This window comes from Lucilia cuprina, chromosome 4 (genome assembly GCF_022045245.1).
Source record: "Lucilia cuprina isolate Lc7/37 chromosome 4, ASM2204524v1, whole genome shotgun sequence".
Classification (NCBI taxonomy): domain Eukaryota; kingdom Metazoa; phylum Arthropoda; class Insecta; order Diptera; family Calliphoridae; genus Lucilia; species Lucilia cuprina.
The window spans coordinates 53,516,345-53,540,049 of record NC_060952.1 but is presented as its reverse complement, the minus strand read 5'-3'; the positions used below and the strand labels follow the sequence as shown (position 1 = coordinate 53,540,049).

Below are 23,705 nucleotides of genomic sequence, written 5' to 3'. Positions count from 1 at the left end.
GGTCAAAAATAAAATATCTTTGTCAAAGTTTATGAGAAACGTCATATAATTGATAAACCTTCCATATAAAGTTCATCTAGAAAATTACTTTAAAGCTCATAATATGCTAAAAATACCATCTAGTCAAGGAACTAAAATCTTTCTGTCAAATTGTATGAGAATCGGTCCATAATTGATCCCCTTCGAAATATTTTGTGGGAACAAAAATCTCCACACAAAATTTGATTATGATCGGTACATATTGCCATTTCAGAAAATGAATTTATAACTTTAGAGTTCATATCCAAATGTAAACATGAAATAAATAAAAATAATTTTGATTAAATTTTTATAAATTTGTTTTCTTTTATTCAAATTTTAATTAGAAAAAAATATTGTTCTGACAACACTGGTTGGGATGAATATTCAATTAATACAGTTCGTAATTTTGAATAGTGTATTTTAGGACGATTCTACATTATGTCACTATTCGTGCAATCTGGTAACACCCTGCTGCCTTTGTTCGTAAAAATTAACTTACTAATTTTTAATTTTTAGTTGTGGTGCAGTTTAAATCTTTTCTATTAAAAACTTTTTAATTAGAATTAAAAAATATGCTGAAGCATTTAATTATAGCAATTTATTGTAAAGTTGGATAAATATTACACGTGTTTCATAGCATTTATTTAGATAGTAACTAACAAGTACTGGAGTCGTCTGAAAATATGTGTACACTATTTTTTGTTGTGAATATCCGCTACTTCAAATAACTTTGTCGTCACTATAAATTTTAACATTAAAAAATAATAAAGAAAGGTTTAAATACTGTAATTTAATACATTTTATACTTGATTTAAAGAATAATAGTGCAGTGTAAAGTCGATATGTTCAGCATAAGTGAACTTTGTTGCATGTTTTGTTGCCCACCATGTCCAGGACCAATAGCTGCAAAATTAGCTTTTCAACCTCCGGAACCTACATACAAATTAACTCCTGCTGACGATGCCAATGTAAAGTACAATCTTCACCTATTTGATCGTGCTGAATGGCAATTTTCTGAAAGAGATAAATCAAAAGTTGAGGCTTTTTTTACTAGAACTTCTCGTGGAAACCTCATCACTTGCATTTACGTACGATGTAGTAAAAATGCTAAATATACTTTGCTTTTTTCACACGGCAATGCTGTCGATCTAGGACAAATGAGTAGTTTTTATATATCATTAGGTTCACAGCTAAATTGTAACATATTTGGCTATGACTACTCGGGGTATGGAATGAGTGGAGGTAAACCGTCTGAAAAGAATCTCTATGCCGATATTGAAGCTGCTTGGCAAGCAATGCGTACAAGGTAAAAAAATATATTTTTTGTGTGTCAGAATAATATTTTTTACATATAATATAGATTTAATATTAATCCGGAAACAATAATTCTATATGGCCAAAGTATTGGTACTGTACCAACAGTGGATCTTGCTACCAGACATGAAGTAGGAGCTGTCATACTTCATTCGCCTTTAATGTCTGGTCTAAGAGTTGTATTTAGAAATACTAAGAGAACGTGGTTTTTTGATGCTTTTCCAAGGTAAATTTTTATTTTGTACCTATAGAGTGTATGACAAACGATAGCAATTTACTATTAAAAGTAAATTTTTGATAATATGTAACCGATTATGGCCAAATGGCTAGGTTTATTTTTATTTTAAAATTAAATAAAAATAAATTAAATTTTACTACATAAATTTCTGACAAATGAAATAAAAATTTACAAAACAAAAAATAAATAAATGAAAAAAAAAAAAATAAAATTTACAGTTTAATTTCGAAATTTATTTAATATTAAAAAGATTTATTTAGAAAAATGATTAAGTGCGAAGAAACAGTTTATTTTTATTGGATCTGTTAAATTTTCGGTATTAATCAGTGAAAATTGTCAAAATTTATAACAGCAAGAAAATATATCGTTTGGCACAATAGAAAAATTACAATCCAACATAGAACATTGCTATCATTTGCCACACACTCATAATAATTATTTTTGTAAAATAGCCCAGAAATATTAGACAAAAAATGAGCAATTTGGATAACTAATTAAAAATTGGCATATCATTTCAATAAAAAATAATAAGCGACATATTCGCTAAAAACAGATTTTCATAACCTCTAAACTCCAATATTACTTGCACAATAGCTTTTTCTACAAATGAAGCATGGAGCCGAATAAGGGCGTATAAACCATTTGGGAAATTTTACAGGAGACGATAAAAACATCATAAAACTTTAAAATCGGCATTTTTTCCTACTTTTTTCACATCTATCCCTGTGCTAAAACTCAGTAAAAAATTCGAGTCACAACTTGCCAAAATTAATACTTGAAATTTTGCTAAAATGGAATAAATGGCATTATTTGGCATCAATCCAATTTGTCCAAGTTTTTATGCAAATAAAACAAAATAAAGTTTCAAATTTTATGAGACGTAGATCTCTTTTATTTAAAACCAAATATTACCTCGTAGAAGGTTTGCAGGTTTTTTATGTAAAAGATAATGTGCATGTAGTGCTTGTCGTAGACAACCTCAATATCTTAAGACCGTGTAAAAAACAAACTTAATTTGGTGGCAAACAATATTTAAGTACCGTTAACGGTTTACTCGTTAGAATCTTCCAGCAAAGATGTATAAAATTGGCATTAGATTCTAACGTTGTTAAAAATAGTATTATCCATTAAAAGGAGCAATTACCAAAATGCAGCTCGCAACAAAACTCGCTTAAGCATTACCGGCCACCTTGCAATATCTCAAGCATATTGTAACAATTAATTCATTCGCAATATCTTAAGCCGAATGAAGCAAATGAAAATATAATAATTCATTCGCAATATCTTAAGCCGAATGAATCATGGTAGGTTTTATGACAGATCTATCAACTGTATAAACTAAATACTTAAATATTAGGCAAAACGTAAACATATTTTACTGAGCTTATTTAGTGATAATGAAGTAAATTTTTCGATAAAAGTATTTCAGTTCCTATGTGACCAAGTCGAATATTCCGGAAAGTTAATAACTGAATTAAATTGATTAGGATTAACTGGACCTGTCAGAATCCAGCCAAAAATCGTCATTTGTGCTAATAACGACCTTAATAAGTTTTGTTGTATATTCGGTAAAACAATCCAAGGGTATAGCGCCAATAAGGATATCAATAGGTCGGCTATCAAAAGGATTAAAATCCGCCAAACGAAGATTTGGCAATAATTTTTGAATGTTGGCGTTAACGGAAGTCGTAGGCAAATTTATCGATATTTCTGGTAAAACAAATGCATTTATATTTAGTTCTACGGAAAAATCGAAGTAAGATCCGATTTTCAAAGAACAAATATTTCTTGAAACTACTGATGCAGTATTATTGACACCAGAAATTTGAACATTCGTAGAACGCGAGGAAATGTTAAACCTTTTTCGTAGTCACTCAGTAATAAACGAGCATTCCGAACCCGGATCAATCAAAGCACGGACCTGATACTTATTGTTATTATGTTTTATATTAACAGTCGCTGTCCCTAAGAGTACGAACTGATTATATCGAGTATGAAATACTTGACGGTTTGCTATAGTATTATTCGGTGTTGGATAATTTTGTAGCGAGTTATGAAGCATAGAATGGTGCCGATTATTGCAAATAAAACAATTACAATTAACTTTACAATTGCTGACATTATGTGTCCTCGAAAGGCAATTATAACAGAAATTATATTTGTTTACGGTAGAAATTCTATCCATTATTGAAAGATTTTTAAACTTTAGACAATTTTGCAAAAAATTAAACTGGTTAGGACACAAGATACACGACATTTTAGTAGAAGTAGCATCGTAAGAATGTTTTAAAGATTCCACGTCAGAAGAGTTTGTCCCTTTAAGGTCGTGAAGACATTGCAATGTTTGAATTCTTTCCGTCTGAAAGTTATCAAAATCATGCCAAGTACACAACACAGATTTGTCCTTTACGCCCGGTTCCCATAAAATCACAGTTGACCTAGGCAGACGCTGAATACATATGAAAGTAATAATTGGGTCCCAGTAGGAATTTTATAAATAGAAATAGCAGTAAGGCAACTATTAATTCCTCGTTTTAAAGTTTTAAGGGCTGTTATTGATTCCTTGTCAAAGGAAGGAAGACCAAATAAAAGTTTGAGTTGGTTATGTACCAACATACGAGTATTTTCATATGTTTCTTTTAAATCGCGCCAGGCTAAGTTAAAACTTTCATTAAATAAGGGATATTTAGATACGATATCTTTAGCTTCACCCTCGGTTTTACGTATTAAATGGCAAAGTCGTTCTATATTACTAAGCCGCGTGCTATTTATATAAATTGCCGTGAATAAATCTCTAAAAGTATGTCAAGAAACATAATCCCCACCGAATGTGTCAACATCACAAGGGGGTAGAGTCAGATTGAGTTCTGAAGTGCCAGTATTTAAATTTACCGTTGAAGAATCACTATTCTTCGAATCACGTTTAAATTTGTCCATTTTCTGATTAACATTGAAAATAAGCCATGTATGTGGTCTGATATTTAGACGCTGCCACATCTACATCACTAGATTCACTGGGGGGAGAAGTTTCGAAAAACTTCTGACAAGAAGTATAAGTTGTTCTAACTTCCTCGCCCTGTATCTCTAAGGTAAAAATGTTATGAATATCCTCACCTAAATCATTAAACCTCGCGCCGAAAGTAACAAGAGCATCCGATGATCTAATAAATTCGTTTAGTGGCGTAACAGACATGTTTAATATTAAAAAAAATTAATAAAATGTAAGGGAATTAAAAATCAGAACTAATTCACGACAAAAAATATTATAATTAGTTTTAAATTTCAAGCAAAAAACGTGACAATGGCTAAACTGGCCGACCGTAGGGTGACCAATATAATGGAAGAACAAGAATTAACCGTATATGTATTTGGTTTTATATTTTACAGATGTAAATCTGTAAACAAATGAAGCACAAAAGAAAATATAAAAACACTAATTTATTGAAAATAAAAAAATAACTTTAATTTATTGTCAGTCGGAGCAAAAAAAATTAAAATTTCCAAAAAATTAATTAAGGGATAGATTGCACTGTATTAAATATTAAAAGAAAAATGACGAAAAAATACAAAAAAAACTTTGTGTATGTGTGCGCGTTAAAACAACCGAGTTTTTTATCACTTCACTTTTGCTCACAAAATATATTTATTTTGTAGAAATAAATAATAAATATATTGCCAGTGGACTGTATTATTGAGGATGATGGACTTCAAAAGATGCCAATAAAATCCAGTACTCAATTCAGGAATCCGGTTCGCTAGGACCAAATGTTTGGCATCAATCCAATTTGTCCAAGTTTTTATGCAAATAAAACAAAATAAAGTTTCAAATTTTATGAGACGTAGATCTCTTTTATTTAAAACCAAATATTACCTCGTAGAAGGTTTGCAGGTTTTTTACGTAAAAGATAATGTGCACGTAGTGCTTGTCGTAGACAACCTCAATATCTTAAGACCGTGTAAAAAACAAACTTAATTTGGTGGCAAACAATATTTAAGTACCGTTAACGGCTTACTCGTTATAATCTTCCAGCAAAGATGTATAAAATTGGCATTAGATTCTAACGTTGTTAAAAATAGTATTATCCATTAAAAGGAGCAATTACCAAAATGCAGCTCGCAACAAAACTCGCTTAAACAGGCATATATCCATATATTTTAGTTGAAAGTATATATAAATAAATGTTATTTTTATATACTTCTTAATTATTTTATTATATAAAACTTGGACAGCCTCAACATAACAGTCTAGAGCATTATTTGCTAAAGTTTCAAGGACATCTTTCATTATTCTTATAAGTAATTAAAACAAAAACCAAAAAAAAATATATATATATTTTTTAGTATTTTTATACATACAAACTGATTTTAAAGACAAAATAATCAAGTGTATAGAATGAAGAAAACGACAGTATTTCCTAATATATTTACCTAAAAAGTCCCACCTATTCGTTCTGGCTTAAAAGTATTCAAAGGGTGTAAGGACAGTTAAATTTTTCTATATATTTAAAAAATTGTTTGCTATAAGCGGTTTTCAGATTTTTTTGGTATATTAATCAATCAATTATAGTAATATGCATATAAAAATAGTATAATAACATAGTAAAAATTGTACTTAGAAAAATCTTTAATGCATTATTGTCAAAATCAGCGAACCACATTATTATCTTAGTTCATTATCAAATTGCATAGGACCTCTTTAACTAAAATAATCAGAAAATAACAAGATATAATAATTTTTTAAAATATAACTATAGTTATGGATATACGCCCTTCTTCTTGTCCACACTTTCATACTTAAATAATTCATTCAATAATAATCATTTTTTGCAATATTATTAAAAAATTAATAAATTTGAAAAGTTTTCCAACCATTCTGCAAATTTGGTGCAATTAGAATTAAAATTTATACGATTTTTTACAGAAAAATACATTAAATTGCTAATATTTTTTACCAAAAAAAAAAAAAAAAAAAAATAAATAGTATTTAAAAATCATGCTTTTAAAACTATCTATTTTAGCGAAAAATTTATATTTTTTAATTTATTTTTTTATGAATAGATGTAAAAAGGTTAGTTGAATATAATTATGCGAAAAAACGCGATTTTGAAAAGGTGGTTTAATTGGTTCAATATTAATTAGGACATCTTTATCATTTTTTTTTAATAATTTAATCATATTGTAAGTTGAGCCCCATCTAGTTGGACAATCAAGCTGGGGTAACGTTAAACTCTTTAGTTCAAAAATTTCACGGTATCCGTTCGATGACTTTTTTATAAATTTTGATACATTCCTGCAGCTTAATAAAAAGTTCTTTATTTCTACATCTTTTATAACATCTAGAGCACAAAGTTGTGCTGTGTGTGCTGCACAGCGGCAAATTTGGATGTCTCCCAATTGTATTTGGTTATTGTCCTCAAATGAATTTAAATTTTGTAAATACATTTCGTTTCCGTCCTCGACATCATGACCTTCGCGCCCCTCTTCGAAAATGCTACAATGGGATAGTATTTTAGTGGTCTTTATCATATTAGCCCCATTGTCGGACGTTATTGAGATTATCTGATTTAAATTAACATTATACTTAGTCAACATATTTAAGATTTCGGTAGCCACATTTCTGGAGCTGCTGGAACCTGCGCCCTTGAGTTCTACCATTCCAAGTATACGAGATTGTATTTCGCTATTTTTTATAAATTGTGCGATATTTATCACATTCCGTGATAAACGCGTTGCACTGTCTATTTTTAGAGACACTAATCTCTGCAAAGGTCAGCTGTTATTTCTTTCCTAACATTGTCGGACACTAATTTAAGAACTTTTTTACAGTTTCCACTATTAAGACAAAATCTTGTGCCCAACTTTTGACTTAAGCCAAAGCAAATTGGGTTTAAAATGTTCTTAAAGTTTTCAGAATTTAGAACGTTGAATGGTATACTATCCTCTAATGGTATACTATATTCATCATATTGCTATATATGAACTTCCATATTGATTTCATTTCTGAAATTATTCTTATTTATTTTATGTACTTTTATAACATGTGTTTTTAAATTAAAATTGCGATCACTTTTCAACCTTTGCAAACACAGTTTACATATGGCTAGATCATTTTCAAATTCATAATATTTTTCCACAAATTTACGATTAAAAACTCGACGCGACATTTTAATTCACTACTCGAATCAAAAATAAATAAAACTAGTCCTCAGTAAATTTCTACCGAACCTGCCAAATTACTTCACAAAACTAAATCAAAAACAAATAAATCTTGCCCTCACGTTTTCGGAAAAAGCTAAGCTAATCAGAACTCTTAATATTTTTGCATTTTCACTAATCGAAGAATTTTAAAGAGAAAAGGAAAATCATGAACTAAACTCTGTTTTGTAATATTGGTATTAAAGAGATTAATATGTTTATGGAGTTTCAATGTAGTCTATGAAAAAACCTATTAACATTTGTTGTTTTCAAAAATATAGTTATATCGGACAAACTAATTTTTTTAAATAAAAAACTGAAAAATGTTTAAACCTATTCATTACAACTGAATAAACCAGTAAAGCAAAAATAATATCAAAAATAATCAGTTTAAAATGAAAATATGAAAATATAAAAACCATAATTGGCTATTATGTATACTGTTACCGGAGTAACCGGACTTTTTTTCTAAAAATTGTCTTATACAAAATTAAATATGCAAAATTATTACCAAATGACCGTTACTAAACTAATAATTTATTTCGTTACTCCTAAATAACCGCATGTTAATTTAAATGCACTAGCATCTTCAAAAAATCTGGCATAAAAGAAACAAATAACAATCTAAACTCCCTAAACGGTTATTTTATCAAAACACAAGACACATTAAAAGAAATTTGCCAAAAAAAAAATTAGAAATCCAAACACAAAATACTTATATGTATACATATGTATGTATGTACATACAGTGTCTCACATAAGTGTTCGAATTTGGTTGTACTTTGAAAAGAAACATAATTTAATAATATTTTTGTGTGTGAAATGAATAATTAAATTTGTTATATTGTCTAGAAAGTCCTAAGGTATAATATCACACTCTTTAAAATTTGAAAAAAATTACATTTACCTCAATTGATTTAACTTTTTTTAAAAAAAGTCCATAAAATTGCCTCACAAAAGTATTCGAATTTTTCCTGTATTTCATATATCACCATATTTTACGAAACACAAAAATTATAAACGAGTGGTTTTTTGCTTAAAATTGTGTTAAGGGGTTACTATCGACCAAAATTGTATATTCTTTGCCAATTTGTTTTACAATTTAGGAGCATTTTTACCATCTTTTCATGTAATATCATTTTTTTATACCTTTTTTTCAAAAATAAAACCAAACTTTAATATGAGGATTTAATACACCACTTGAGGTATATAAAAATAATAATTTTTGTTATAAGGATCTATACTTAAAAGTTCCAAGAAATATTTTTGGTGTCGTTCTTCAGTTTCTAATTGAATTGTATGGATCTTAAGTCCCTTTTCGTACCACTAGGGTCCATATTTTCCGACAAAGTTGGCTAGTATACATTCATGTACATATTAGCACTAATATATTTTAAATTTGTAATACATTATATCGGTATACAATTCCAAAACATGCCTTTACAAAATGTCATCCTATACAGTAGATTTCATTTGTTACTATTCGAAACTTTCACGCTTATGTTGCCCATTACAATAACACTGTAAGTCCAAAATTTTGGGTTTAATTTGATCATAGTAATCAATATTTAAACTGATATCGATATTTTTGAGTTAGACCATAATGATATAGTGGCATGTAGCCTGGACGTCATTGGTATATAAAAATAATGATACTACCATATTGAATGGTGTTTCTTCGAGGCATGTTTTGGAGTTGTACACTTCCACAATACATTAAATACTTAAAATATATAAAAACTGATATATAAAAGAATATATACAAGAAAACTTTCCCCGAAAATTTTTGACCCTTGTATTATGAAAATGGACTTAAGTTCCAATATATTGAATTAGCGACAGAATAATGATATCAATAATATATCTTGGATATTTTAAAGGGGTCTATTAAATCCCAATATCAAATTTTGGTTTTATTTCTGGAAAAAAGAGAAAATACTACAAAATTTGCCAAAAATCGCCATTTTAATTTTATATTATATAAAAAAGGGTACAAATCCCCAAAAATTGTGGACCAAATGGGTCAAAAAATATATCATTTCGGTTGATAGTAACCCCTTAAAACAATTTAAAGCATAAAAACCATTTGATTCTAAAATTTGTGTTTCGTATAATATGATCAAATATGAAATACAGGAAAAATCCGTATACTTTTGTGAGGAAATTTTATGGACTTTTTAAAAAAAGCTAATTTAATTTAAGTAAATGTAAATTTTTCAAGTTTTAAAAAGCGTGATATCAAACCTAAGGACTGTCTAGACAATATAACAAACTAATTTATTTTTTTGCACACAAAATATATTATTAAATTTGGTTTCTTTTCATGGTTTACCTAAATTCGAATACTTATAAGAGACACTGTATGAACAACATTTCAAAGAGAATGGTGCAAACACACAGTTAATTTCTATACATTATAAAAACATTAAGCAGGTCTTTACAAAGTAAAAGAGCGCAGCAAATAAGTACAGCAAAAGCACAAGAGAAACCACAAGAGCTGAAACGCTGCAAGCAGTAATGATCGTTTGAAATTAATCGCTGTGACTGACTGCGTTAGCAGGAAACATTTCACTGTACCACTACAGCTAATGAGTTTGTTTCTGTTTCTTCGACTTTACTGTTTGCTTTGGGTACAACTGCTAAAAAACTTTAAGCAAAGCAGAAATTTAGGTGCTTTTACTAATTTCAAGCCAGCAAAACAAACCCTAATATAAACCAATTCTGCTGCGACCCCCTAGCTGCCATTAAGAAACAAATACATAACATTTGTTTCTGTTCAGCTCAAGACCGGTGGTCTGGAGAACATACTTGCTCAACTGCAAAGATGCTTTAGCCCTATATGGATCCTAATAAAACATCCTATATATTAGGGCTTAGCAGAACTCATCTGAGTACTCTATTATCAGTTCTTACTGGTCATTCCTAGTTTGGAAACCATGCAAGACGAATTGGTCTTGCAATGATTTCTGTGATAGTTGTCAAAATGAGGAAAAAGAGGAGACAGTTACTCATCCTCTGTGTAACTGCCCGGCCCTTGAATCGATTCGTTATCAAGCAATAGGATCGGCATACTTTTCTGATCTATCTGATCTATCAACTGTTCATCTAGAACGTATTCTTGCATTTTTAAGATTGTCGAAATGGGTGTGTAATTAAACACACACTATGCTTTCATATCAACTCTATCTACTTCAGTTTATTCATATTTTCTTAATTCTATCATCGCTGTCTTTATCGCTTTTTTCTCTTTACGTATCTTATTATCTCTTTCAGACCAAATTGGGACCAAATTGGACCCAAGTAGTGTACAGTCTGTATAACCTAACTGTGCCTGTTATTTCAACTCGGCGGATTTCGGGAAATCGCATTTTTTGTAATATTTTAGAGAATACATATTAATTCATTACTGTTGTAAATAAAATATTTTCGAGTATGTATTAAGTCCAAATAGATAGTGTTTTTTCAAATTTTCCATAAATCCCCATGAGATCTTCTAAAAAGCTAAAAACAAATTTGCGTTAACTAACAAGGGCAAAAAGTACTAATCGAGTAATTATGGATATATTTTAAGTAACAAATTTTTTTTTAGAATATATCCAAAAAAGGTTCATTTTTTTGTAGAATTTCCAATAACTTTTAAAATATTCAAGCAATATTTGTGTTTTATATCTTTCCGAAATTCTTACTCTGTGTGCATTTCGATTCATTTACAATAAAGTTCAAAATTTATTACTAAATGGCCAAATTGACAAAATCTATATTTTCTGCTTGTAAATGCTCTTGAAAACTTCAGAGCCGTTACGGCACCTGTGACTATTTTTTTGTATGACATAGAAACAAAGAACAATTCAAGAGAGGGACGGGTAAAATTCGCAACTTCCTTTTTTGGAGCACTCTAATGTAGAGTCCAAGGTGAATAGACTTTTGCGGTGAATTCATAAAATTTTTTAGTCTGACAGCGTCGGGTTTGAGAGATATTTTTTTTATATGGAGTTTGACAGCTTCGGGCTAAATTTCTGTGGACAAAAAACAATCAGCAGTTGAAATGACTTCACCTTATTAGTTTCGCCATGGTAGAGTCCATAAAAGAGATATTTTTGATACTTTTTAATTTTTCAAAAAGTACTTTTTGATTTTTCTATGTATTTTCTATGGTATGTAGATGTGAGAACCTGGTGATTTTTTGGTAGTTATACGTTTTTCAACGTAATGAACATAGAAACATGATATTTAGAATGTAATTATGTATATGAGAACCAATAAAAGAGAACTATTTGGTTCTTTTTTGGTACATATGCGAATTATTCGCTTCCTTATTACATTCGCAAAATATTAGCGAATGTTTTAGCGAATACTATTTATGAGAAAACTAAACGAAATATTAAATTTAAACACTCTTATATGCAATTTAGAAACGCCGCTTTAGCAAAAAATTAAATTTATAATTCCTATTCGCTCCATGTGACAGTGACCTTCATAATAAACTCAGCTGGTTTTATTTCGGTTAAGGCGTCTAGGTGTTTTATGCGGCTACCTTCACGATGCACCAGAGTGCAAGCATATTCAAGAAGCTGCATCCACCATATGGCAATCTTTGGTTTAAGCGTTATCAAGGGGTTTTCCAACAGATTGAAAACTGGTTTCCATTGATTACCATCAACAGATTGTAACAAAATACCAGCGAGGCCTAAACTGCTGGTATCAGTATGGACGTCAAGCTGTACATTCTCATCGTAAAGTGCAAGAATTAATACATTAGTGAGAACTTCGATAAGTTTTTCAAACGATTTTTGTTGATTTTCATTCCAAACAAAAACATCATTGTGATCGGTCTCGAGATCATTGAATAATCCTGCACGAATTTTCTAAAAAACCCCGTTAAGCCTAGGAATATTCTTACCTCGGCTATGTTTCGTTACCCGGTCGTACACCATTGTAATCTATTATATGCCCCAGGTAGGAAATAGTTGTTCAATGAAAAGAACATTTGTCGAGTCAGAAGGTAAGACCACTTTTGGTCATGATGTCAAAAATTTATGAAGACGTAATAAAGCCCATAATTTCGCCTAGGTTACACCCTGCTACATCTCCTTGTTTATAGTGGAATCCTTTACCCTAGCCATTTCTGTCTCAGACTCCAATCTGGGACAGTGGCATAAAATATGTCCTACTGTCTCCAGTTCTTCTTTGTCCTCGCACAACCTGCAAAAATCCTGTTTGTTACTGACCCCATTACCCCTAAAGGCTCTAATTAAGCAGTGTCCGGTTATTACGCCTACGAAAATCCTTATACTCTTTCCGTCCAATCCTAATAGCATTATGGTTGCTTTTGCATTTAACTTCGGCCATAGTTTCCAAGAAACCCACAATCTAGTCTACTGTACCAGGATTGGTTGGTGGAGTTTTTGAAATATTCGGAAATTAGTAATGAGGGTTTCATCGAACCGACCCTTCTATCGAGCTCCAAATCCGAGTCCTGTCGGGCCAATTCATCTGCAATCTAATTTCCCTTTGTGTCACAGTGTCCCGGTACCCAACACAGCCTGAATGTGTATAACCTGACTAAGCCTTCCAGGTCCATTTTACAGCTGTTTACCAAGCTAGAATGTAACGTTTTACACTACAAACTTCAAGAGCTGCCTGACTATCAACATAAATCGTCACTTCTGATCCCCTAATAATGTGTGCCTTAATAATATCCACGGATTTCCAAATAGCCAGGATTTCCGCTTGAAATACGCTACATTCTTCCGGAAGTCTGTAGGACACTCTTATGTTGTTATCTACCAAATAAACCCCTGCACCTGTGCCAGAATCCATCTTGGATTCCTCAGTGAAAACTGCACACCCCTCAAACAGTACTTCGGATCCTTCCCACTCATCCCTACTAGGAATCACTATTGAGGGTGTTACTCCGAAGACCAGGGTCGTAACCAAATGATCAGAAATACCCTCCGTACTTCCCTCAATTGCTGTTAGACCTACCTCGTACAGTATTCTAGAGTCAATTGGGAGCAGATTCAGAATAATATCCAGTGCCGCTTGCGGTGTACTGCCCCTGGCATTGGTTATGCCGATAGAAGCACACCGTTGAGCCTTACTGAGTATTAACCTATAGCTGCATTTCCCACCAAACAGTACAACCATAGGTAATAATGGGCCTTACTACCGACGTGTAAATCCAATTTACTATGTCTGGTCGCAAACCTCAATTCTTACCAATAGAGTTTCTGCATGTGTAATAGGCATTGAGACCCTTTTTAAGCCGTTCCTGTATATTCTTCTTCCAAGAAAATTTTCCCTGTATTCTTCCTGCAAACCATTGAAGCAACAAACTTCGATTGGTTTGTAAGGAAATTACTGTTCTGCCTGCCAATGCCGCCAGTATGGTGTCCACCGGTCTTATGGGTGGTGGAATCCATACTGTCACTTTGACCTAAGTGGCAATTCAGATGCATAAATCACCTCGAGCTTTGAGTCCGGACTATGGTCACCAAGCTTGGCAGCAGTGGCCCTTAAAAACTCAAAGGAATTTTTATTGCCACAGCTGACAATCTCGATGCCCCTATCCCAGTCTGCACCCTTAAAGTATACGTCATCTGGGCTACCACTTTATGCAGCGATTTCGTCAAGGAGCCTGCTCTTGACCAGCTGCCACAGCTCCGACTGATCTTCCCATCCGGATCAGCCCGATCTATAACAGCCGCCCGAAAGTTTCCATCCAGTCTCGTCGACTTTTTTACCTACTTCGTTGATGAGGTCGGCTGATCATCCCCAGATCTAGCTCTTTTAATGGTCCCCTTTTGAGGCTCATTATAGGTGCTAGCCGGGTTTTGTTTTTGTTTAGTTGCCACCCGCAGCCCCCGCCGAGGCCTGAACGCATTGGCAGCAATAACACCATCCTCCTTCTTGGTTTCATCACGAGAAGCAGCCGATGTTGAAGGCCCCACACCCTTATGAGTGTTTACCTGGCCAACATCATCACCTGCTTGCTGTTGCATAGAAGGCCACCCCATGATAACACTAATAGGACCGTAGATTCTTTCAAATCTACTTCATGCTTGTGCTTTTTGACGAGGTACTTCTCCTTTGATGACAACGACGTCGAAACTCTCTGCTCCATCTTAGCCAGAAAGGCCAGAGATTTCCGGGTGCTGTTCTTCGCCCTATTTTTTCCATTACTGTGAATACAGTGTGTGTAGTACGTTTACAGATGGTACATCTGGGCTTCCTAGATGGCTCAGGGCAATTTACAGTTCCGAACAGTTGTTACATTTTATCTTGCTCGATGAAGAAGTGTTATTGTTTTTTCGTTTAATACCTTTTGTACTGTTTACGCTATTCTCATTTGACGCTAATTTGGTTTGCTTATGTATTGTTATATTCATGACATGGTTTTAGTTGCAGTAACTAATAATGTCCTAAAGCATACTATTTAGAGATCTTCTTCCTTAAGTCTGGTTCGTTAATACTATTTATGGCGTGTATAGATATGGCAGATTCGGGTAAACCACCTCTAGTACCTCAAGCGAACATTTTGAAATAACATGTTAACACGTCTAACGAACTGAGAGCGTACATCTTGAAATAACACGTTAACACGTCTAACAAACTGAGAATAATTTACCGATTCCTCTATTAATGGGTTAAATTCCATAGAATTGCTATCACCTTTCTTACACTATTATATGGGCCGTTTGGCGGTAAATATTGTTATTGTTCACAGATTTTGAACGTTGATGTCGGGAACTGTCGTTGACTACTGTAGTGCATTTGTGCTAGGGATGCCAATCGCGATCCCGAAAATCCCGGGATTTTTTCGGAATTAGGATATTCCGAAACCCGGGATTTTTCCTAATTAATCCTGGGATTTGCTTAAAAAAATGATTTTGAGCCATATTTTTCATAAATTTGCAAATTACCACTTTGATTTATTTTTGATTATTGTAAAACGAATATAATTGGTTTATTCATTTCGTTTTTAACAAATCGAAATGTTGGTCATAGACCCAAAAAGTATACACATTCTTCGTCTGTAAGTTAAGGGTTAATATTTTTTTTCAAGGAGCCACTTATATATAAACTATGTTTTAAGGCATTTTTTGAATGAATATTAAGACTTTATTATATATAATTGAGATTCTGAAAGATATTCCATATTTTTAAAGTATTTTAAAATCAGGTTTTAAGATAATAAATTATTTTGCATATTAAGAATTTTCAAATTTCAAATTTTTTTTTAATTATTTTTGGAATTTATTGTTTTATTGTTAAAAGGAAGAGTGTTAAATATTTTTCAATTGCGATTTGCAAAAATCATATCCTCATTAGGTGAAAATGTGATGTTATTTGCCTTAAAATGTTTAAAGGATAATAATGAGGCAATTTAGAAATAAAAGTGTAAATCAATACAATATAATTATGAAATGTTTAATCAATAACACTAAAAAATATAAAATAGAGTAATAGATGAAATGTTCCAAAGAATTATTACAAAAAACGCATTGAGTGCTCTTTCAAAATCTTTAACTGCCAAAGGGAGGCAACTTGTACCCAAGGAAAACTATTGGACTCCTGATATATCTTTTTCAAAATTTATATACGAACTAGGAGGAGGACTATGTTTAAATTTAGACCTCTAAACAGACCTTAGGTTGCTTGGAACCAATGTAAAAGGAACTGTCGTGTAGTACAGGAAAAATACCTAATTTATATATTTTAAAATAGAGGTGGTTATCATACCGTAACGTCAACAAAAGCAATATTTTTCACCTAATACATACACTTATATATATTAAGAACCCAAATCAAGAATAACTATCCAGATCAAATACGCCTACTGTATCTTATTCATAAAATAAAGGATTTAAAATATGAGGTTGAAAATCAAGATTTTAGCATTTAATAGTTCTATAGTGGTATATGGTGATGTCCCCATACTTAGAGTGGCTAGGATGGTACTTATGTTAGATTTATGGAATAAGAATCAATATTCTACAATTCTAAATAAAATTTACACAATACTCCCCAAATAGATGGAATTTCCGTAATGAACAAAAACCCGGATTTTTTTGTTATAATATATAGATTTATACCTCACAAAACATTTGTTCTAGGTAAAAATATATATCATGTATCCAATTCAAAATTACTTATTTTCGAAATTTAATGAAAGAAACGATAGATTTCATGTTAAGTCAAATGTTGATAAATTCTCATAGGTATATAGGATAATAAATTGGTTAAGAAATTTCCAAATTTAGTGTTTCCACTACTAAAATATCTAAAAATGTTATTCTAATATATAGGAGTAATAAAAATATTAAATTTTATAAATTAATGCAGTAATATTAAAAAAATGAACAAAAAACCTAAAAAAGCAAAATACTTTACTGACCCAAAAAATTAACAATACGTTCACATTTTATCAATATATATACTCCCCAAATAGATGGAATTTCCGTAATGAACAAAAACCCGGATTTTTTTGTTATAATATATAGATTTATACCTCACAAAACATTTGTTCTAGGTCCAAATATATATCATGTATCCAATTCAAAATTACTTATTTTCGAAATTGAATGAAAGAAACGATAGATTTCATGTTAAGTCAAATGTTGATAAATTCTCATAGGTATATAGGATAATAAATCGGTTAAGAAATTTCCAAATTTAGTGTTTCCACTACTAAAATATCTAAAAATGTTATTCTAATATATAGGAGTAATAAAAATATTAAATTTTATAAATTAATGCAGTAATATTAAAAAAATGAACAAAAAACCTAAAAAAAGCAAAATACTTTACTGACCCAAAAAATTAACAATACGTTCACATTTTATCAATATATATACTCCCCAAATAGATGGAATTTCCGTAATGAACAAAAACCCGGATTTTTTTGTTATAATATATAGATTTATACCTCACAAAACATTTGTTCTAGGTCCAAATATATATCATGTATCCAATTCAAAATTACTTATTTTCGAAATTGAATGAAAGAAACGATAGATTTCATGTTAAGTCAAATGTTGATAAATTCTCATAGGTATATAGGATAATAAATCGGTTAAGAAATTTCCAAATTTAGTGTTTCCACTACTAAAATATCTAAAAATGTTATTCTAATATATAGGAGTAATAAAAATATTAAATTTTATAAAATAATGCAGTAATATTAAAAAAATGAACAAAAAACCTAAAAAAGCAAAATACTTTACTGACCCAAAAAATTAACAATACGTTCACATTTTATCAAAAATCTCGTTAATTAATATAACGATTTTACTTTTGATAGTAGAAAATTAAAATATAAGATATTCTTTAAAAAAAATACAACAAACAAATTGCTTTATTTTGCTAAAAATAATTGTTCAGATAAAGTTTTTTCTTAAAATTTATAAAATTTTACATAGGCAAATTGATTCTCTGTATATGTTTGTACATATTTGTGTTATTCATATTATTAGTATTATAAATGAATAACGGAAGGAATGTATGTATTGATGCACATTATGATGTAAAAATGTGTTGATGTATGTATGTATGTATGTATGTAACTAAAGACACTTAGTTACACTTAGTTACAAGCTTATCCGTGTGAAATCACTTAACGTATTAGAACTTGGTTGTTGAAATATGTCACCAGGTAATTTCCAATTTTAATTTTACAGTTTTTTTTTTAATTTCCAATTTTAATTTTACAGTTTTTTTTTACTGTAAAATACTAACGAAAGCAAAAACAAAAAATGCTAGTCGAATCTTTCCCGAGTAAGACTAACGGAAAATGAAAGTAGACAATTAATAGATCCAATTCCCTAAAGGGTTTCAAAAGTTAGCTCGTATTGTAAATTTGTAGGCATTTGAAACTTAACTTTTTTCAGTAAAATTTTCTCATATGTAATTGTTTGTTTGGGGGGGAGGGGAACTAATACTTTAGTTTTAGATATTGTAAATATTTTATTTATATATAGGTAGGGTTGCCCGCCTGCCTGAACTTGGCTGGATTGTCCAGCTTTTTTGACGCTTGTGCAGTTTAAAGCTAAAATTTAATTTGTCCAGCTAAATATAAATTTTTTAGTACACTACAATAACTTGGCAATAATTTTTATGTTGCACATCTGTTATACAACTACGTTATGATTTCCCTCTAACTAGACTAAATTGTTATTTTTTATTGTTTTGTTTTTAGTATTTAATTTTAACGTTTTGTTACGTTTTACCTTTCGTTCGATTATTTCCCTTTTGCAATAAACCGGATTCTCTTTTATTGCAAATAAAAGCGCCAATTAGTTTTTAAATTACAACAACTCTTTATTTACACAGTTTCGTACACAAACAATTTTATATAACAATACAACTTATATAGTAGACTTTAACACACGATGGCACACTTGACTTTATTAACTTAACGACGTTTTATAAAAGACTGACTGATTTGTCAACATCTTCTGAACGTTTCCAGGATATTCTAGCGGCATCTTCCGGATATTTCTAGCATTGTTTTAACGGTCACATTCTTAAAAGCACTCCCACTTAGTGTTGCCATACCAAATGTTACTTTAACAGATAGAAGTTTCCGGAAATAGAATGTTTCTAAATGTTTTTTTTTTTCATTTGGACCAGCACTCAGGGTATGACCCCTACTTATGCGAAGCCTTGTGTTGGAACTAGGAAAATAGGTTGTGGGAAGGAGGATAAATGGAGTAGTGTTTGTGGATATTTGATTTAAATCTTCCTATATCGAAAGTGGCATTGAGTACCTCTGAAGGAAGTTTATTCCACATACGAACAGTGCGGCTAAAGAATGAATTTTCCCTGTAATGTGTTGTGCGGTCCACTGGCCCATCTTCCACAATGGGTGTGTTCTTAAAGAAAGACGTGTGTTACGCAAGAATATACGGTTATCGGGAACAAGTTCCCTAATTTCAAAGGAACACATTCCATTGTAGTATCGATAGAACAGTGAAATACACCCCACGTTGCGACGGTGCTCCAGTGGAGCAGCAAGAACCTCAGCGCAAAGGCGCTGGTCGTGTAGAGCTTTTTGGCGTCTTAGCACTCTGGCACACGAAGACCTGGCCTTTTTGCGTTGCTTATCAATTTCGACGTTTTTGTTATTACGCCAAATTCTGAAAGCTTCCTCTCTGGATCTAATTGCATTTTTGCACTTCTGATTAAACCAAGCCTAGGCCTAATCTACAATTTTTTTGATAGAATGAATGTTTTCATTCCCAGCGTAATTATATTTTCAACCATTTTCGGCATGGCATTGACATTATTGTCTAGGAAACATTTTATGGATAAAGCTGAAAACGAGGTTTTATTTTATCTTGTTAAATTCTTAATTTTAGCCAGTTCTTCTGCGAATGTGGATGATTGCCTTTACACAGGTAAATAGCCCTGAAGTTATGGATGCAATGCTTAAATTCACTAGTATAATTGGTCATATATACCCCATAAAGCAGACGTCGGCGCTAGAAATCTTCTGACAACAAAGATTTTCGGCAAATTACATGTATACAACACGATCGCAGGCGAACTTCTAAACATGAGCATAAAAAATACAAATATTTTATTTAGTTACTTGACAGCATTCAACAAAGCAGGATGATGTCGCTTTGTTGAAGAAATTGCAAACACAACTTGAAAAAATAAAAAAAAAAAACAACTAGCAAAAACAAGAGCATAGTTACAAAAACAACATACACTTTAAATAATTTTCTAGAATGTATAACAATTAAAGTAAATAAGTTCATCTAGTTTATCACTCTTTTTATACCCTTCACCTTCGTGAGAAGGGTATATACATATAAGTTTGTCACTCCGTTTGTAATTTCTATAATATAATTTTCGGACCCTATAAAGTATATATATTCTTGATCCTTATAGATAGCGGAGTCGATTAAGCCATGTCCGTCTGTCTGTCTGTTGAAATCAGTTTTTAGAGGACCTCAGATATCGGCGAGATCCGAATCTTCAATAATTCTATTAGACATGCTTTCGAGAAGGTCGCTATTTAAAATCAGCAAAATCGGTCGGTAAATAACGGAGATATGAGCAAAAATCCGAGACAACCTATGAAAATTTCATCAAAAATTGTTAAAAAAGCAACAAAAACACTGTACATAGAAAAAGATGTACACGTGTGTGTGTAGATGTATTTGGTTTTATTCAGCTGTGTATTTTTTTGTATGTTTGGAATCCAAACATACAAAAAAATATGATTTGCATTTTTTGTTAAAATAATTTTCCCTTTTGTTTTGCAAATATATTTTTTAATGCATAGAAATTTTAAATGCTTAAAACGTTTTCAATTATATGAGAGTAGATTGTGAGTTATTGTACAATAATTTTTATGCGAATAATGTAAGTTTGAAATTTAAAACTAACACAAATTTTTTCCAAGTGCTTTTTGAAACAATTTTTTTTTTACAATAAACAAAATCTACGTCTCGTCAATGTTTACCAGCAATGAATCAGAGGTCGAAGTCGACCGGCTTCGAGTCGGAGCTTAGCCGCCGCCGAACTATATTTAGTTGCTTGAGCCGGTCGAATCATTCGGCTTAAATCGACTCAAATTTTTTTAATGTTTTTATTAACTAGACTGTAAGATCAATTATGTTTAAAATACACTATGGTGAAGGGTATATAAGATTCGGCACAGCCGAATATAGCACTCTTACTTGTTTTATATATATTTCAATTTGAAATGTTTCTATGTGAATAAATTATCATTCTTATGTTCATTGATTACATGTTGTTTACAAATACTCCCATTTTACAGTAAAATTTGAAAAAGCCAAATATATTTAAAATTGAAAAAAGCCAAATATATTTTTTTTCAGTGCAATTTCATTGAAAAAATGTAAATAATAGTGGTGATTTTTTCATCTGCTTCTCTATACGCCGGTATATGGCATAAAGTCTCTAAGCTCATATTTTGAAAGAAATGTTCAAACTGTGCATAAAATGGGAAATAATTTTCAATATAAAAACTGTTTTCCAAAAAGTCCTATGTGATGTTTTTTTAATCGCGCTAAAGCGATTAACAGTTATTTTTAGCAAAATAAAGCAATTTTTGTTGTATTTTTTAAAGAATATCTTATATTTTAATTTTTACCATAAAAAGTAAAATCGTGATATTAACTAACGAGATTTTTGATAAAATGAGAACGTATTGTTAATTTTTAGGACAATAAAGCATTTTGATTTTTTAGTTTTTTCATTTTTTAATATTACTGCATTATATTATAAAAATTTAGTATTTTTATTACTTAGAATAACATTTTTTAGATATTTTAGTAGTGGAACGACTAAATTTGGACATATCTTAACCCTCCGTCATGCACATGTTCCGATAGTCACGTACGTAGCGCATGTATCTGGCGAGATACACTATGTATTTCAGTACATTTATATGAAAAATATGCCATTTTAGTAACAATATTACGATATCTAACAATATTTTTAGAGGGTACCTGGAGACTCAAACCCCTAACCAAATTAGAAATATATTAAAATCACAATTAAATTCGTAAAATATCTGGCCAGATACATGCGCATGACGGAGGGTTAACGGATTTATACCTATAAGAATTTATCAATATTTGACTTAAAATGAAATCTATCGTTTCTTTGATTAAATTTCGAAAATAATAAGTAATTTTGAATTGAATACATGATATATTCCATAATCAATGGATTTGGACCTAGAAAAAATGTTTAGTGAGGTGTAAATCTATATATTATGACAAAAATAATCTGTATAATCAATAAAGTATTTTGATTTTTTAGGGTTTTTGTTCATTTTTTTAATATTACTGCATTATTTTATAAAATTTGATATTTTTATTACTCCTATATATTAGAATAACATTTTTTAGATATTTTAGTAGTGGAACGACTAAATTTGGACATTTCTTAACCGATTTATTATCCTATATACCTATAAGAATTTATCAATATTTGACTTAACATGAAATCTATCGTTTTTTTATTTAATTTCGAAAATATTAATTTTGAATTGGATACATGATATATTACATAATCAATGGATTTGGACCTAGAAAAAATGTTTAGTGAGGTATAAATCTATATATTATGACGAAAATAATCTGGGTTTTTTGCAATTTTGTATTGATAAACAAAAACTACATTACGGAAAATACTATGTAAATTTAGGGAGTACTATGTAAATTTTATTTAGAATTGTAGAATATTGATTCTTATTCAATAAATATAACACTAAGTACCATCCTTTTCACTCTAAGTATGGGGACATCCCCATATACCACTATAGAACTATTACCTGCTAAAATCTTGATTATCAACCTCATACTTTATGAATAAGATAAGTTATTCTTGATTTGGGTTCTAAAAATATATTAGTGTACGTATTTGCTGAAAAATATTGCTTTTGTTGAACTTAAGGTATGATAACCACCTCTATTTTAAAATATCTAAATTAGGCATATTTCCTGTACTACACGACAGTTCACTTTACATTGGTTCCAAGCAACCTAAGGTCTGTTTAGAGGCATAAATTTAAACATAGTGTTCATCCTAGTTCGTATATGGATTTTGGAGATGATAAAGCAGGAGTCAAATGGTTTTCCTTGGATACAAGTCGCCTCCCTTTGGCAGTTAAGGATTTTGAAAGACCACCAATAATTCATTGGATCATTTCATCAATTACTCTATTTTATATTTTTTAATGTTATTGATTAAACATCACATAATTGCTCCAGAAATCTTAACTAATTTTTTATATCGAAATTGCCTCATTATTATCTTTTAAACATTATTCAGGCAAAAAACATCACATTTCCACACAATAAAGATATAATTTTTGCAAATTGCTAATGAAAAATACTTAACACTCGTCGTTTTAACAATAAAACAATGTATTCCAAAAAGTAATTAAAATAAA

At 30.8% G+C, this 23,705-nt stretch overlaps 1 protein-coding gene across 1 annotated transcript in view; it reads left to right on the top strand.

The window, feature by feature from the left end:
- The first annotated feature begins 469 nt into the window (after positions 1-469).
- LOC111683480 (alpha/beta hydrolase domain-containing protein 17B) overlaps positions 470-23,705 on the top strand; it is a 145,435-nt gene continuing 122,199 nt past the window's right edge. Inside the window, exons 1-2 of the mRNA XM_023445552.2 lie at positions 470-1,327; positions 1,382-1,561. Of these exons, the coding sequence (XP_023301320.1) occupies positions 864-1,327; positions 1,382-1,561 (644 nt within the window). The 5' untranslated portion in view covers positions 470-863. The remainder of the gene's footprint in view (positions 1,328-1,381; positions 1,562-23,705) is intronic.